Here is a 16,160-nt window from a genome sequence, read left to right as displayed (position 1 = left end):
ACTTCAAATATCAGGCAAGTTTCTCTGTAGTTATGCTAACAAATGAAAACAGAAATAGTTGGCATCACATAAATGTGTGTACTACCAGTAACAGGGTGACTCGTCAGTTTCTGTTATTTAATCCTACCCCAGTAAGCCTGAATATTAGATATGACAATAAAGATAAACAGAAGATAAACAACACCTCCAGGGCCTCTCCTGTCACCCTGGGGATCTGGGAAATTCTCAAAGCCACCCTAACAGACAAATATTTGCCAGGGAGACCATTCATCTGGCTGAGCCTCCCTGCATGTTACACAGCTTCATCTCTATTACCTCAATGAAGGAATGAAGGTTCAAATCTTCATTTGCTTTTCTTTCTTTCGTGTTTTTTTTTTGTGTTTTTTTTTTTTTTTTTGCCCCTCCGCCCTCTCCCCCTATCTTTGTTGTGTATGTGTTTACCCCTTGAAGGTGAACCATCACATGCCATTGCAGGACAGGAGCTGGTGTAGTAGCTGTCACCTTGCAGCCATGGCTTTTGCCTGCAATCTCTCCAAAAGATATAGATCTGATGGCAGCCCTGTTATTATTAGCTGTATCAGTTGCGGCTGTGGCACAGAATATCCTTGGGCAATGACGCATTGTGAAAAGGTTCAAAGGAGGACAGTGAACTTTATAATCTGACATGCTGTAAAAAAAAAAAATGACTCTGCACAAATGGTTGACCTTCTTCACAATATACCTAAATGTGGGTGTAGCCACTACAGATAGCAAACTTCTGAAATCAGAGTTGTTAAATCATTGTACATGATTAGTATTGAACTATGGGAGAATGAAGGAGGGCTTCTCTACCCACATGCAAGAGTCCAGGCACTGTGAGAAGGCATACCAGGCAGAGAATCTGCTGCTGGAATTGCAGAGCAATGTAATGCCCATGTGGGTGAAGTGCTTTTGGCTAAGCCATACCTCTTGACAGCTGGGATTATCTCAGAGTAAACTGATGGTCAGTGACTAAAGCTCATCAGTCCTGATGTGCTCTGGTCAGCCCTATGCCCACTCTGCACCCAAATACTTCTTTGAAAGTGGAACCAGGTTTTGTTTCCTAAACTGGTGACAGCTAGGCACTGAGGTGCCATAATTTCCCAGTCAGTTTAAACACTCACACTGTAATTAACATTTCAAAGGCTGTCTCTATTGAATAGTCACTGACTATAAGTTTAAAAGAAAAAAGCTATAGCATCAAAACAAGTAGGGATGGCATTCATTGCAATTCTGCAATATGGGAAAGCAAAGAATGGACATAGTGAGCCCTACAGAAATGACTGTGGGGTTCAGATCATTGGGGAGGTACAGAAAATAAGCTGGAGATGAATGGAAATGGAACTATGAAGAAGATGGAGATGGAACTATGTAGTTTGTCCACAGCAGTGTATTCCCTAGCTGAAATTCTATGTTGGAAGTCAGCCTTGCATTCATAGGACCAGCAGCTGTGTTTGCCTTCGGCAATTAAATAGTCTTAGAAGATTTCATTTCTTCATCATTGTTGCAGAGCCTTTGTACAAATTTTACATAGATACACAGGGACAATCTTTACAGGCATAAATTCCTACTAGTTTCAAATGATTGGTACATCTGGTAGAGAATTAGAGCAACAAAATGCAATGACAAGCAATGTCGCTTTTAATTCTCCATTTGCTATTCAATATGACAAGATTAAAATATTGGATGGATTTAGGGCATTTTAAAAATGAGAAAGTTGATGCTCAACACTGCTACCTAAAACATTCAGAACCCTGTGGATGTGCTTCCAGAGTCTGACTCAGGTAACCAACACATTTAACTGCATGTTTTCCACAATGTTACTATTTCTTTTAGTACATGCTGCCTGAGATATGTTTGGTGGGGAACACTACTGTGATTCGCCTCACTTGAGAAATCTGCAGCTGAAAGAGATGCACATGCTACTGTCTTTCATCAAACAGAGAAGAGAATGTTGAACCTGAAGTGGAGGTAACAGAGTAAACACAGTTACAAAACAGTCAATTTTATTTGAGTTATTTAAGGCTTCAGAAAGCAGTCACTCACCAGGGCAAGGATACAGATGGGAGAAGGTAAGAAAGTGGTAGAAGGAGCTGGAATGAAGCAGCCCAGAAATGCAGTGTCCACCTACCAAGTGGTATTTTCCTTAAACCAGAGAGAAAAGCCAAACTCGAAATTTCAAGATTGCTCTTCTGCTAGCAAATCTCTGTGAAACCTGCTGGTAAAATGTGTGCTCCATCTGCACCCATAGCAGGGCTAGAGAACAAGACAAGGACAACGTGCTATTAAAAGCAGTTCCTTAGAGCCTGTGGCAGAGATCTACGCAACAGAGACAGAAATTCTTCAGGATTAGCTTGCCATGCCTGTGTTTATCTGGTTCAAAACGTGTCAGTTGTAGTCTACGTTCTGTGTTGTAATACAGACAAAGGAGACAGCAAAAGTGGGTTGGAGGACTTGGTATGGCGTTCTTTAAACCCTTTCTACTACGCTAACTTTGAAAACAGAAGTTTGTGCCCAGTCCTGCAAGGAGCTGAGTACTCTTTTTCCTTAGCTCATTGCAGTTCAGGATACTGCACTCTTTCAGGGACAGGCCCTATTTTCCAAGCATAGACAAGATGTGAGAAGGAGCAGCAATTTCAGTTTGCTTCCCCTGGATTTACATTATGGGTGCTGAAAACAGAAGCTAGTGTAAGAAGTAATTTAGATGAGGTAATAGAATTGGAATTTTCCTTGCTACTGTATTGCTTCTGTTTTACACCTTGGCCATTTCATTTGTGAATGATTAATTAGTCTCCAAGTGATTAGATTAGGGAAATGTGCTGACTCAGAAGATAATAGGAATGTATGAAGAAATGAAAGGGACAAGGCATAGTAAATATGCAATGTATTTTACAGTGAACTTTTTTTGGCTACATCAGGGTAATAGTTCTCTCATCCTGCACTAAATGCATATGGCTGGAACCACAACTGTAAAACAAACCTCTGAAATCTCTCTGAAATTCAGACTAACCCACAGAAGCAGGATTCATTATGTCTCCAGATATAGCTAGTGCACCTGAAGTACCTGAAATGAAATCTGTTGACAGAGGATAGACTTTTCAAGGAATTAGCCCATAAAATATGAAACAATGGTAACTTAGGTCTTCAGATCGGGAAGTAAAGAGAAAAATGTTGAGTTTGTCACTACTAAGAGGTCCTCCGAATTCTGCTTGTGCATCAGTGTCCTTGTGTTTCTTGTATCCTCTTTTTTTTTGCTGCAGAAAGAGCTAGAAACGTTATGCAGAGCCCCATCCAATGCTCCATCTTCCTCAGAAATAAAAGTATATATTCAAAGCAGCTAGCTAGAGATGTCCCAAAGACTGACTCAATTACCTCCTGAATGATTCCCATCTCCCTTCATTGCTAGTAATAGAAAACATGCCCCCAGAGCGTATTTGACATGATTTTGATCCTCACCTGGCCCTGCATAACTGACTTTTCTGAGGACAAAGGGCACATTTTTCAGGCTGTAGCTGTTTAAGGGCAGCTTTATAGATGAGACAGTTGAAAATATCAAGGCTTGCTGACTTCACATTTCTTTGACTAGTAGACTGGCAATACTGCCAAGAAAGAAAAACAAATCACTCCTATTATACTGATTTTTCTGGAAATTGTATTAGAAACAAGCATGTACAGAAGCTGATAGCTGTCCTTCCTCCTTGCCTGTAATCTCAATAGGTCAAGTACTGGAAGGACATCTCCATCATTAACTTCTTACCCTGGATCATGGGAGGTACCTTTGGTAGTCAGCTTATGACTAAGCCTATGTTATTATTTATGATAAAACAAAAACCATGACCTTGAGAAATTTCCAAAGGACTACTTTATTTTAAAACAAGATTTGCATACAGGTTTTAAAGTCAATTTGAATACACTGAAGGACCTCACTGGAATATCTTGTAGGAGGTTTTCAATAGGAATAATGAAGCCACTGGCTGCCTGGGGAAAAGAATGTAAAGATAAGTGAAGCACTGTTTACAAATGTTTTTCTTATCCCATGAGATTTTGAGACCTAGATGAAAAAAAAAAATCCACTGAAAAATCAAAGTCTGAAGGTTCTGGAATCACACCACCCTAAAAAAAATCAGTTAGTGACAATGGAAATGAAAATTGAGATATTAAGCATTTCAAAATATTTTGATTCAAACCAGAGCTATTTATTTTAATATGATACACTTATATTTCAGGTTGAAAAACATTAATGGTGATTTCTACAGATTCAAAATTTTTCAAAAAACACATTTCATAATGGGCAATGAATTGAGAACTATGTCTTTCCTGCAAGTGCCTTTTTTTAAAAATTATTATTATGATGATTATATTATGATTATGCATTTTCTGTGGAAAGATTTTGAAATCTTCAACCATTTCTAGTCATGCAACATGTAGGATACAACCCAATGTGAAATATCTGCTTAAAATTTGTGATTTTTTTTTCTGTACTCCTCTTATGGAGATAGATGACAGCTTAAAAAAATGATTGTGCTTCAGAAGTTCCTCTGTTTTTAAGAAGCCTCAGGCTGAAATTCTGAAATGTTTTGAAAACTGTTTTCTTGACATCACATAATTGAAGCATTGGGAATCAGCTTGCACTTTTGAACACTCAGGCCACTGCATATTTCATAAAATGAAAATCCAAAATATTTCAATCACATAAAATAAGATACTGCTTCCATGGAAGTATAACTTGTTCAATAATCACACTAAGCAAATTTTATGGCAACACAAAATGGTCAGTCTTGGCATTTTCCACAATTACTATACTTTAACTATCACCCCCTTTCTTTATCTGGAAAGCTAATAAACGACAAATGATACACATTTTTGATGACTCTGCATTTCAATTATTTATGAAATTACCTCTAACATTTCAGTTTCCTTTATCAGCTAACTAGAAAAATCGATACCTGATAGGGACTTCATCATGCACAACAAAGTATAAAAGCATGAGGTTTGTATTGCTGGTTTCAGTTTGTTACTTCAAACCATCTAACTTAGAGGTGACTCTTAAATCCTCCTGTCATTTCGCTGGTATCTGATTTGCAGGAATCGAAGACTTAAGCAAACATGTCCAACCCCAGTGAGACAGAACTAATTCATATGTTTAAGGGGATTCCCTTTACCACCAGGTCTTCTCTAGAACTCTTAAAATCCTTGGATACTTTTGATGCTAGGGAAGATGATGTCCTTTTGGGTTCCTATCCCAAATCTGGTGAGTTCTACTTTTAGATGTTAATTGCAAGACGTTTCAATTGTTTGTTTTGTGTTCTCTGCTTAACTTAGTTGTGAAATACCCGTGTGCAAGAAACAGGGAAGGATGTTTGAATATGTGAGACTGTTATTCTCTCAGGAAGTGTTTAAATTACCCCCAAAATACAAATCATTTGTCTAAATTTTGATTCTTTAATTGAAAATAATCTCAGGTGTTTTCATACTGGAAAGCAAATAGATATTTCTTTCTTATAAGCAAAATATATACTTGAAGGATGTGCCAGAGGACTTCCTACATTTAATTATGAACAAGGCAAGAGTTGAATTAGGTTATTTGTATGGCCCTTGCCTGCAGATTTATTCATTTCTTCTTCCCTCTCACCCAGGCTCTGTCTCACACACATACCAAAGAGGGAGCTCAGTTACTTTCCAAATATATAGACTCAATTTACTATAAGAATACAGAACAAAACAAAACAGATTATTCTAAAATAAATAATAAAAACAATATAACCACCTGCTGACAAGCAGTCTGAATTTTATAGGTTAGCTAATGAATTTGTTTCAATACAAATATTAACACTTTGCATAGAGTTACTTTGTACTTCAGCAACAACACTATTTTTTTCAGTATTTATACATCTAGAGCCAATGAGATTATACAGTTACGTAGTTTCTTGAATCTGGAGGTGTAGAAGTTCTGAGGTGTTTTTTAGAAGGTGGTTTTCTGTGTGTGCTAGAAAGCTGTTCCCATACACAAACTGCATGTTTCATGTATCTTCTCAGTAACAAATCTTCCTTCTTTTCTTTCATTCTTTTTTTTTTTTTTTTTCTCCTTAAAAATAATTTTCTGAAGGCACACACTGGCTGGCAGGAGTTATAACAAAGCTTTACAATACTCCAATTACACTAACATCTCCCATTGAATATGGAGATGTTTCCAGACTGGAGGAACTGAATAAACTCTCATCAAAGAGGATCATCCCAACGCACTTGGACTACAACATGTTGCCTTCAAATTTTAAGAATAAAAACTGCAAGGTAAGGCAAAAATTTATAAAAGCAGTAAGATATTTTGTGCCTATTAGGAATCTAGTTTGTCTTGTTAATCCTTAAACGATATTAAATGACTTACAGTTTCCAGAAGTGGTTTGCTGTGAATTTTGGAGACACAGCTAACCAGCAGTTGAAGGCAGCATGAGCAGAGGCTTGGGCTAAAAACTGGGTTCTGCTCCTGCCCTACTGTTCCCACTGGGTGATTTGTATGTTAGGCACCACAAAAAATGCAATACTAGGATCTTTCAATATTATTAGGGACTGGAGGGTGGTGTGTGTGTATCATGGCTCCATTTCCTAGTGACTGGAGGGTTTGTTTAGAAAGCAGTTATCTGGGGTATTTATGGAATGTTCTGAGGGTGAAGGTACCCTGCCCCTCCTATTGAAGCTTTTTCAAGACCCTATATTGAAATAGTGCCAAACAGAGGTGAATTCAAATGTAGGAGGAGGATTCAGGTCAGTTTGGGGGTCAACCCATGCTGATGTGGAAGGTCTATAAATAATCAGCTCTGGGCTTCAAATTTTATGTTATAAGTTCAGAGTTTCAGGATTACATAGATACAGACTTTTGGGACAACACTAATTTCAGTGAAAGGCCAAAATTAACATTTGCAGCTGTCCTGTAAATGTTAAGAAGTAAACAGTTTCATATATATCAGATATATGAGGTAGTTTAACTCATGAGTTAAAACGAACCAGCCTCTTTCACAAAATGTAAACATTACCCACCTGTAGGAAACACACCTCTGCCCACAAGGTTTTGTTTGCTGACCACTGCTCTCTTCTGCCTAAAAAGGGACAAATGCATTTCTGTCCTTATGACATGGTGTCCAACGGAAGAATACTAAAGGAAAGGGTTTTGACACTGCAAACTGCCTGTGAAAATGCCACATTTATGCACACAGCTCCTCTAAAATAAAGGAATAACATTATCACTAATAACCATATCATCTTCATTTACAGATGATCTACATCAGCAGAAATCCAAAAGATACTGCAGTTTCTATGTATCATTACTACAGAGAGAATCCACACCTTCCCACTGTTGATACCTGGACTGCTTTCTTTGACTTGTTCTTAGAAGGAGACGGTAAGGATAAGTGTTATGTTTTATCCCTGCAGTTTTTATTATCTGATCATGCACAGAAAGTGTTAACAAATGCAAACTGTGTGAAAACTCCTTGTTGAACTCCTAATTTATATAGCCTTAGATTTATTATTTTTTCAAGGTAAATTCTAATGCTAAACCAAACAAGAACAAATAATAAGATGCTGTCTTCAGCCCTGTGAGGAGACATTTTGAAAAGTCGTTGCATTCTTTCAGCACAACTGTTCTTTGCAGGTTGCTGTCCTCCGGCACATCTGTTAAAAACATATTCTCATAGCCAAGTTGCAGGTTTCATCTCTTCCCACACACACTCTGAAAACCCCAACAATTTGTTGGTTATGATGCAGGTTTCCCTGTAGTAAAACATTTCCGACCTTGCTTCGTGAGCCATGCTAATAGCCCGCTTCACACCAAGAACTCATGTTTAAACCTTGATAGCAAAGGAATGTGCACACAGCTCCTTCCAAGCAGACAAAAAGGCAGCTGGGATCACTGCAGCCACCTCCTGTCCTTGGTGGGCAGTCTGGTGGGGTAGACACTGTCTGAAGGTGCCCAGAGAGCAGAGGTCCACTGCCCTGCCAAAAGGTGGGCAGCACAGAGGGAGACCGTCCCCAGGCTGCACGGAGAGCCACGCTTGCAGGCTTACTGCCTTTTCTGATCTTGAAAGTAGACTTGTGTGGTCCTTCAAAAGAAGTCTAGGTGCTTTCACAAAGTGCCCCTGCACACACTAAGTGCCCTTGCACACACTCTGCCTGGTTGTTGTCTTAGTCGTGGGGTCCAAAGACCAAGGTGAGTGACACATGAGTGAGATTTGTGTGAATGGCAGTGGTGGCATGGAAGCTGACAGGAGGACTGTGTTCCAGGTATCCACTCCCATTTTTAGTGTTTTATTACTCCTTTGAGGACTTGCTCCTGCTATACAACCACAATGATGATAACAGCAACAATGATAGACGGCCTTGAAAAATTTGAAAGAAAAGTGCCAGTGCAGTCACCATGAGCTTACATCAAAGCTCCAGAAGTCAGTTTGAATTTTCTTCTGCCTTGTAGATCTTGTGTTCCTCATTCAGAGCAGCCCTAAGGCACATGAATAAATGATGTGCAGGATCTTGGCTTGTTTAGTAACATCTCTGAACATTCAACAGTGAAAAAAGAAAAGAGGATTGTCTCAAATTTTAAAACATCTCCCATTTGTCTGTAAACTAGTAGCCTTCTGCTGTTTCCTGCATGCTTATGCATGGCATAAGAAGATAATTATGTTGGTTACAGAAGAAATTTATCTGAGAGGTGATACTGGGAGAGAGGTTGTCATTTTTGCTCTTAATAGAAATGTATGATGTTTGTGCTGCTTGGTTCAGATCCTGTACTACTCTTGCAGAGTTCTTTCAGTTGAGAACAAGGGCAAGGACACCCAGAGACAACTTATGCTGTCACTAGAGTCTCCAAGACTGTTTGCTATACCCCCAGAGCCAAAAGGGTCACTGACTTTCAGCTATTGGAAACAGGATTGCTCACTCATATAGCAAAAACCCACAGAGAAAGAACTAAAGGACTTGGGGACAGCTGAGACAATGATGATCTAGTCTAAGAGCTTACAGGACCTAAAAGTCATCACTGTTATCACTGTCCTTTTTTTTATTATTATTATTTTTTTCCAATTTTTATTTTTCAATTTTTATTTTTATTTTAAATGGAAAAAAAATGGTTCTTTGGATACCTACCTTGATGAATATGTTCTTCCCCTGCTAGAAACAGGAAAGAAAAGCAGTGGAAACTCCAAATTTATGTGTAGACAGTGGAATTCTGGAGATCTGTCCATTTCTTGCACAGATGTGGGCTGGGGTAAAGCAGGTGCATTTGTTGGCCACATTCCTGGTGTGGCTAAGCAGGCTTTAATTGGACACTGTGGTGCACATGTGCCCTGCAGTTAGACAGCATTTTACATGTACGAGGTGGCTACAGACTGGAGCATTCAGCAAAATACCTAAATACATCCTGAGGTTTATAACCAAAATGATGCCCTTTACAACATTAAAATATTATACCTTTCTGGTAGCAGCATAAAGCAAGGTCAAAGTTACGGAGAAGGCTGGATGTGACTGCTCTGTCTATCCCTTTCTTAATGGCCTGGAGGATGCTTTCAACTCAGCTGTCAATCTTGTCTTTCAACCAGAAGGGTCAGAACTGCTTTTCTTTTAAAATAAAACTCAAGTTTAGCTGTCCTCCTGTAGTTCAGCAAAAGGAGCATTTAGACAAAAGAAGTACTGTAAGTCAATTATAAAACTGTAGGTTACCTGTGTAGTTGGCTGAATGATGTATTTCTATAGTAACTCCTTCATTTAATCAACTCTTCCTTGACTTTTTAAAGTATATAAATTTCTCCTCTACTGGGACAAAATAGAGCTAGCAACAGTGTGTGCCATTTAACAGACTCTTTATTTTATTCTCTAGTGTAATATTTATATTTATGATACATTTATTTCCTAGCTTATTTTCCTAGTCTTTACGTCTGTGACCATGAACATGCAGATATTTGCTCAGATACTCGGATCTCATTGTGCCCATACATTTTCTTTCTTTACTGGCCTATTCCTAGATTTGGAGACTCTTTCCCCTAGAGAATTATATCTCAGAAAAGTTTCTGCATCTCTTTTACAAAAACAAAGTCCAACAGGAATGGTAACATTTTTGGATGGTAAACTTGAGTCACTTCACAGAGAGAATTGAATCAGATTTAAAGGAATATGGGGTACATACCAAGAAGGGATCATTCCCCTAAGTGTGTGAGATACAGAGTTATTTATGAATCAAAGTTATATGAATCTATACGGGTTTTCTTTTCAGTTGTCTGTGGATCTTGGTTTGATCATTTCCTAAGTTGGGAAGAACATAAAAATGACAAAAATATCCTGTTTTTGTTCTATGAAGACATGAAGAAGGTAAATATGCTCTCTGTTCTTATTTCAGAATGCTTTACTTTTAAATTGACATAACTAAAATATCAAGTAGCAAATTCTAATGAAGAGGAATGAATAAGAAAATATGAATGGGCATATTTTATATTTGCATAGGACTTTTTGTCTTGAAACACATAAATAATTAAATAATTCAGACTACACAAGTTATGCAAGTCTTAAATTGTGTGAGTGTTGCATTTCATAGATGCAGGAGTGGGACATATATTACGTGATTTTCCCCAGCTACAGAAAGAATTTTAAATTCCTGGTCCTTGGTCCTATAGAAAAATTAACCAAGAACATCTATTGAGGTCCACACTTTAACCTGTTATGCCTGACATTTCAGGTGAAATTTTCAGAAAGTGATATAAAACAACAGAACTACTCATGGTCAGTGGGAACAGTGTGCCCAGTAAAGAAGAAAATTAGAGGCTGGGGGTGGAGGTAGGAAAAAAAGATTTGACAAAGGGAAATTATTATGCAGAAAGAGCTTTGCTATTCTTAAACAACAACAAAACCTCTAATACCAAATATACTTTAGCTTTCAGAGAATTATTATTTTGTTACGAAGCAAACACTTTTTTTTTCCAGTGTTTCCATTAAAATAGTTCTGTTTATTTTTGGCAATTCCACTATGAGGAATTCCAAGCCCATTTTGGATCTGGAATCACTTGTGAGATCTCTAGATAAGGCACCTCCAACAAAATAAACTCCTTACACAGAGAAATACTCCTTTGAGTATTTCTGTTCCCAGTGAAATCATTCTGAGAAACAGAAAAACAAACTGGGAGTTTACCTGGCCATGTAATTCTATATGATTGCACATAGAGGGCATTTACTCATTTCTGTGAGTATGAATAAGAGTGGAATCAGGTTTACCGTATCTGTCATGTATACAGTCCAAAGATTTGTTTAGCTTTGCTAGAAAGCAAATAAATGGGACAAACCTGTTATGTAATACAAATAATAATTTCCATATTAACTGAAAGTCTGATAATCAGCTCAGTAATTTAAAAAGCTTATTCTTCTTGTATCTCAGGATCTCCCTAAGATTGTGAAGGAAATCAGTGTGTTCCTGGACATAGACATCAGTGATGATAATATCCAAGACATCTGCAAGAAGTCATCCTTCTCAGAGATGAAAAACGACACTGAAAAAGAAAACAGTGACCCCAGTCACACTGTCTGTGCCCTGACATCCAACAGGAAGCTGATTTTCAGAAAAGGTAAATTCACTGTTCCTGGCTTAATAGAGCAGCACCAACCAGGACCTATTCAGAGGCAGCAGCCTGTGTCTCTCCCTGCCTCTGATGATGTTTTGGGTCCACCCTAGGAAGCAGTAACAGGATTTTCCAATCTGAAGCCCCCTTAAAAAACACTTTCTAAGTTCTCTGGTTGCAAATGCATGCATATGCTAGAAAAACATGAAAGGGTCTTAAACAACAGTTTAACTGTTGCTCCATATGAGCTTTGCAGCTGAAAGGAAAACTTCATGAAACATTGCTGTTTATCTGCCTATTTGTATCTAAAAGTTTACACTCAGTCTCTCACAAGCCCCAGAGTCTCCTCTCAAATCACCAGTGAAGGTCATTTAGTTTGCAAGAGTGGAAAAGAGCTAGACACATTCCTTCTGAAGGAGTCTGCTGGTAGCCTTTATCCTCTGTACTCCCTGTTATCTTACTGAAATGTTCCCAAAAATAAATATGCTGACGATGACAGCAAAAGAATGGATGACTCAACCACCGGGTGACCTAAGAGGTCGCATTAAGGCCTTGGCCAAACTGGAATCTGCACTAAAATCTTCAACAGTACTTAGCTTGAATGTGATTTAAAAATACCTCAAGGAGCTGTTTTCTTGTTACTGATGTTTCGGAAGCTTCTTCAGATTAGAATAATAACAAAATCAAAGCCATCATGTTTAGATGGATTTTCATTATTTTTAATTATTTTTTGAGCAATCATTCACAATTCAAAAATTAGGGTTATTTCAATTAAGAAAAACTTGTTCTCAATTATAAATAGGGAAACGACATTTCACTAATTCAGCAGAATGTTTTTACCAATGAGCTGAAGTAAATGCCAGAATACAATGTCAGGAAAAAAACCAAACCAAACCAAACCAAAACAACCTGCAACAACAAAAACAGATATAGCTTTCTAAGTCAGTGATTTTTGACAAATCTATGCTGAAAAACTTGAAGAATTTCAACATTTTTATTTCCAAGTAGTTTCTATGCAAATCCAGAGGTTTTAGCAAACTTCAACCAGCTTACAGTAGACTTTTGTGTATATGCATATATATATATAATTATTATTATTATTATTATTCAGGCATTCTTTTCTTTTCCTTGCTATCCAGAATACTATTTAGTCAAGTGCCTTGAGATGATGTACACTTCTTTAGAGGGTGCACATGAGGGGAAATTTTGAGCATTTTCTCATTGAAATATACCAGTTAAAAAACAAACAAAAAAAAACAAACAAAAATCATGTTTGCTCAAACTTCTGATGACTTGGATAACTGTTGAAACACTTGCATAGACACATTCAATAGAACACGAATGTGCATGGTCACCCAGAAGTAGTTAACTGACCTCGTAAGTGGTGGGACATCTCATCTGTAGAAAGCCCTAAAAATTAGGAGCAGGTGTGAGGGTGGGATTCATGTGATCAAGTCACTCTGGTTTCCTTTTTTATGAGTCTTCTTTACTTGGTAGAGAGACGTAGCTGCCTTTTCGGCACAACTCATTTGATGAGTTTTAGATGTTGACTAGGATGAGATGAATTTCAGCCAGGAAGCAAACACTTCCCTCTACTGACTTTGAAAGAGCTTAAATGGAGACCTTTAACTACAAACACCTAGGTGAGGCAAGATGCCTCTCTGCCAAGATGACCAAGAGCTCTATTTCCATCTTGGAAAACTGCTACTCTTCATGTACCACTTAGTGTTGTTGGCATTGTCAGGTGACACACAATGAGAAACAGTCTGAGGCGTTAATAGCCTTTATGGATGATGATTCAGCTGTTTCCATCAGAGTCTCACCAGACTGATACAATGATTATGACCTATTACAGAGACTATGGTTGATGACACAGTAATAATTTATGCCATCTGCAGCATTAATAAAACTGGTCTGCCTTTAAAATGTTTTCAGCACTATATATTGCTAGCCTCAATCTTATTTTTCTGCTCCTGCTCTTCTAGGTATTGTTGGTGATTGGAAGAACCATTTCACTCCGAAACAGAACTTAAAGTTTGAGGAAATATTTAATGAGAAAATGAAGCTCAGCAAAATGGCAAAAAGTCTCACCTATGAATTCTGATTCCACAGGCAGAACAATACTCAATTATCAAATTACAAATACAGAGAGAGCAACTGGTGGGAAATTCTGGATGGGGGCTAATAGACTGTAAAAGTTAAAAACAGTTCAGCACTGCTCTTGGAACTGATACCTTGAAGATGGAAGCAGCACTGACTGATCACGTTCATTTAGCTTGTTTACATAAATTTACCTCAGGTATCAGCCTTACATTTCACCTAGTCAAACAGTAAAAGTGTGAAGAAGGATTGTGAGACGGAGGTTTGAGGGCAGGACTGAACTCCAGTATCAGAGGGCAGATTTATGTTGTTTTACAGTTAGGTGTCAGACTAATTTTTCTACAACCAAATCTACTTTATCATTTATTTATTGTTACTTTATTTTGCTCTAGAGTGATATGAATGGAATTCTTAGATCTGGTTTAGGAATTTTACCTAAGATGTTCTTACCCGAGATGTTTTCTTCACTCAGAGGGTGGAGAGGCACAGGCACAGGTTGCCTAGCTGTGAATGTCCCATCCGTGGAGGTGTTCAAGATCAGGCTGGATGGGGCTTTGGGCAACCTGGTCTAGTTGGTGGCATCCCTGCCCATGGCAGGGGGGTTGGAACTGGATGGTCTTTAAGGCCCCTTCCAACCCAAACCTTTCTATGATAACATGTTAAGAAAAAAAATAAATCCAATAATACACTGTATATTTAAAAAATCTAAAAACACATCATAAGAAAATGACCAAAGACTTGACTTCAGATTCAACCCATTCTCATCTACCATGATTTGGAAAGTGCCTGTCTTATCAGACTTTATTATCGATACTGAAATTGAAAACTGTAGCAGTACATTTGAAGATTTGCAGTGAGGTTTGTTTGTAAAATTTTCTTTCTTTCCTTCTTTCCTTCTTTGTTTCTTTTTCTTTCTTTCTTTCTTTCTTTCTTTCTTTCTTTCTTTCTTTCTTTCTTTTTCTTTCTTTCTTTCTTTCTTTCACAATGTATAGATTTTGTTGTAATTTATTTCTGGGTTGTATTGTATAATATTTGTATTTTAAATGTAAGTGATATAAATCCATTCAGATTTCTGTACCATATGTTGAGAAACTATAAAAGTTTTTTTCATTTGACTTTCTCCCTGCAAAATTCCTATTTCCAGTGTTTTGAGTTTCCATTTAACTTCACAGCCCTTGTGCAATAGAATTCAACAGTTCCAGTGTAGCAAACAAACCAGTACTTGGAGACAGTTTAATCTGAGTGAGACGTATTTACCCTGCTCTGATAAGACAGGTTTTCTAAGAACTACCTGTCCATGTTCACATCCTAGGGACTGTCCTAGGAACACAGTGAAGATATTTCTTCTGATTCACTGCATGATGTGTTTTCTGTCCACACCTTCAATTTGCCTTGCAGGCTAGCATTAAGTACTCTTCTCTTGAACTAGTTTTTCCCAACCACATAATTACAACACATCAACAGGCAGAGAAAACAGCAAAAACTGACTGAAAATAAACTAATGCAGACAAGCACTGTTGCTCTTCTGTGATCCCTGTGTGTTTTGCAGGCACGTCTGTAAGGCAAGCTCATTCTCTGGGTGAGCTGTTTCTGAAAAGTCGTGATATGACCTTATTGATAGTGAATATAGATGCTCTCTCCAGCCACACTAGCTACACAGCCCTTTTGTTTGATACCTTCTGCAAGCTGACATCAGTGCCAACTGTTTGTGCATCTGCACAAATGATACAGGAAGTTACATGCTGAGGATGTAAGAGAAAAGCCTATGCAACAGCAGTCTCTTGCCATTTACCAATTCAACCCAAATCAAGAGAGATGCTGCTCTGAGCACTGTTTTATGCAAATCAACCTTTTGGAAACCGGACGTTTGTGTTGCTTTGCTCCTCTGACACTAAAATCTTTCTCACTCTAAAATGCCATGAATCATTGTTGTCTGTGGATGCCTTTCAGGTGTCCTTCTTCCAGTATAAATGAGTGGCAAGAGATCAGTTAATGAAGATGCTTGAACACTTTACTTAAAGATATACACTTTCCATCCCTTTGACTATGGAAAACAAAACAAAACAAAACAAACAACAAAGCACACAACAACAACAAATGGTCCTTGGGCAAATGAATGTTGCAAGTAAGTTTATTAACTGAGTTAGGCAATTCTATCTAAAGGTGCTATGCAAGGTCCCAAAAGAAGCCCCCAAAAATGTAATGGGAATAGCACTGTTAGCAGAACTGCTCAGTCACAGACAAAGGCCCAAAAAAGCCTTCCCCCTATCTAAATTCAAGATCTGAAAAGGAGAAGCAAGTGAGAAGAGCGCTGATAACATGCTGATGTTTTAATTGTTGCAGAGCAGTGTTTACACCAGGCCAAGGACTTTTCGGCTTCTCGCTCTGTCCTGCCAGCGAGCAGGCTGGGGGTGCAGCAGGAGCTGGGAGGGGACAGACCCAGGACAGCTG

At 38.1% G+C, this 16,160-nt stretch overlaps 1 protein-coding gene across 1 annotated transcript; it reads left to right on the top strand.

Moving 5' to 3' along the window:
- Positions 1 to 458: 458 nt before the first annotated feature.
- On the top strand, positions 459 to 15,713 carry LOC106038227 (sulfotransferase 6B1-like). Its single transcript, XM_013184572.3, has 6 exons — positions 459 to 5,269; positions 6,125 to 6,309; positions 7,288 to 7,414; positions 10,277 to 10,371; positions 11,429 to 11,615; positions 13,595 to 15,713. The coding sequence occupies exons 1-6, from the start codon at positions 5,125 to 5,127 to the stop codon at positions 13,711 to 13,713; spliced, it is 858 nt and encodes a 285-aa protein (XP_013040026.1). The 5' UTR covers positions 459 to 5,124; the 3' UTR covers positions 13,714 to 15,713.
- Positions 15,714 to 16,160: the final 447 nt, after the last annotated feature.

The sequence above is a fragment of the Anser cygnoides genome, chromosome 1 (assembly GCF_040182565.1).
Source record: "Anser cygnoides isolate HZ-2024a breed goose chromosome 1, Taihu_goose_T2T_genome, whole genome shotgun sequence".
Taxonomy (NCBI): domain Eukaryota; kingdom Metazoa; phylum Chordata; class Aves; order Anseriformes; family Anatidae; genus Anser; species Anser cygnoides.
The sequence above is the reverse complement of the archived record's forward strand: the minus strand, read 5'-3'. Positions and strand labels throughout refer to the sequence as shown.

Excerpts from the sequence above, each read along its gene's own strand:
- LOC106038227 (XM_013184572.3), top strand. The coding sequence starts at position 5,125 with ATGTCCAACCCCAGTGAGACAGAACTAATTCATATGTTTAAGGGGATT. Across the intron at positions 6,310-7,287 it reads TTAAGAATAAAAACTGCAAG|ATGATCTACATCAGCAGAAA; the intron begins GTAAGGCAAAAA and ends CTTCATTTACAG. Across the intron at positions 7,415-10,276 it reads CTTGTTCTTAGAAGGAGACG|TTGTCTGTGGATCTTGGTTT; the intron begins GTAAGGATAAGT and ends TTTTCTTTTCAG.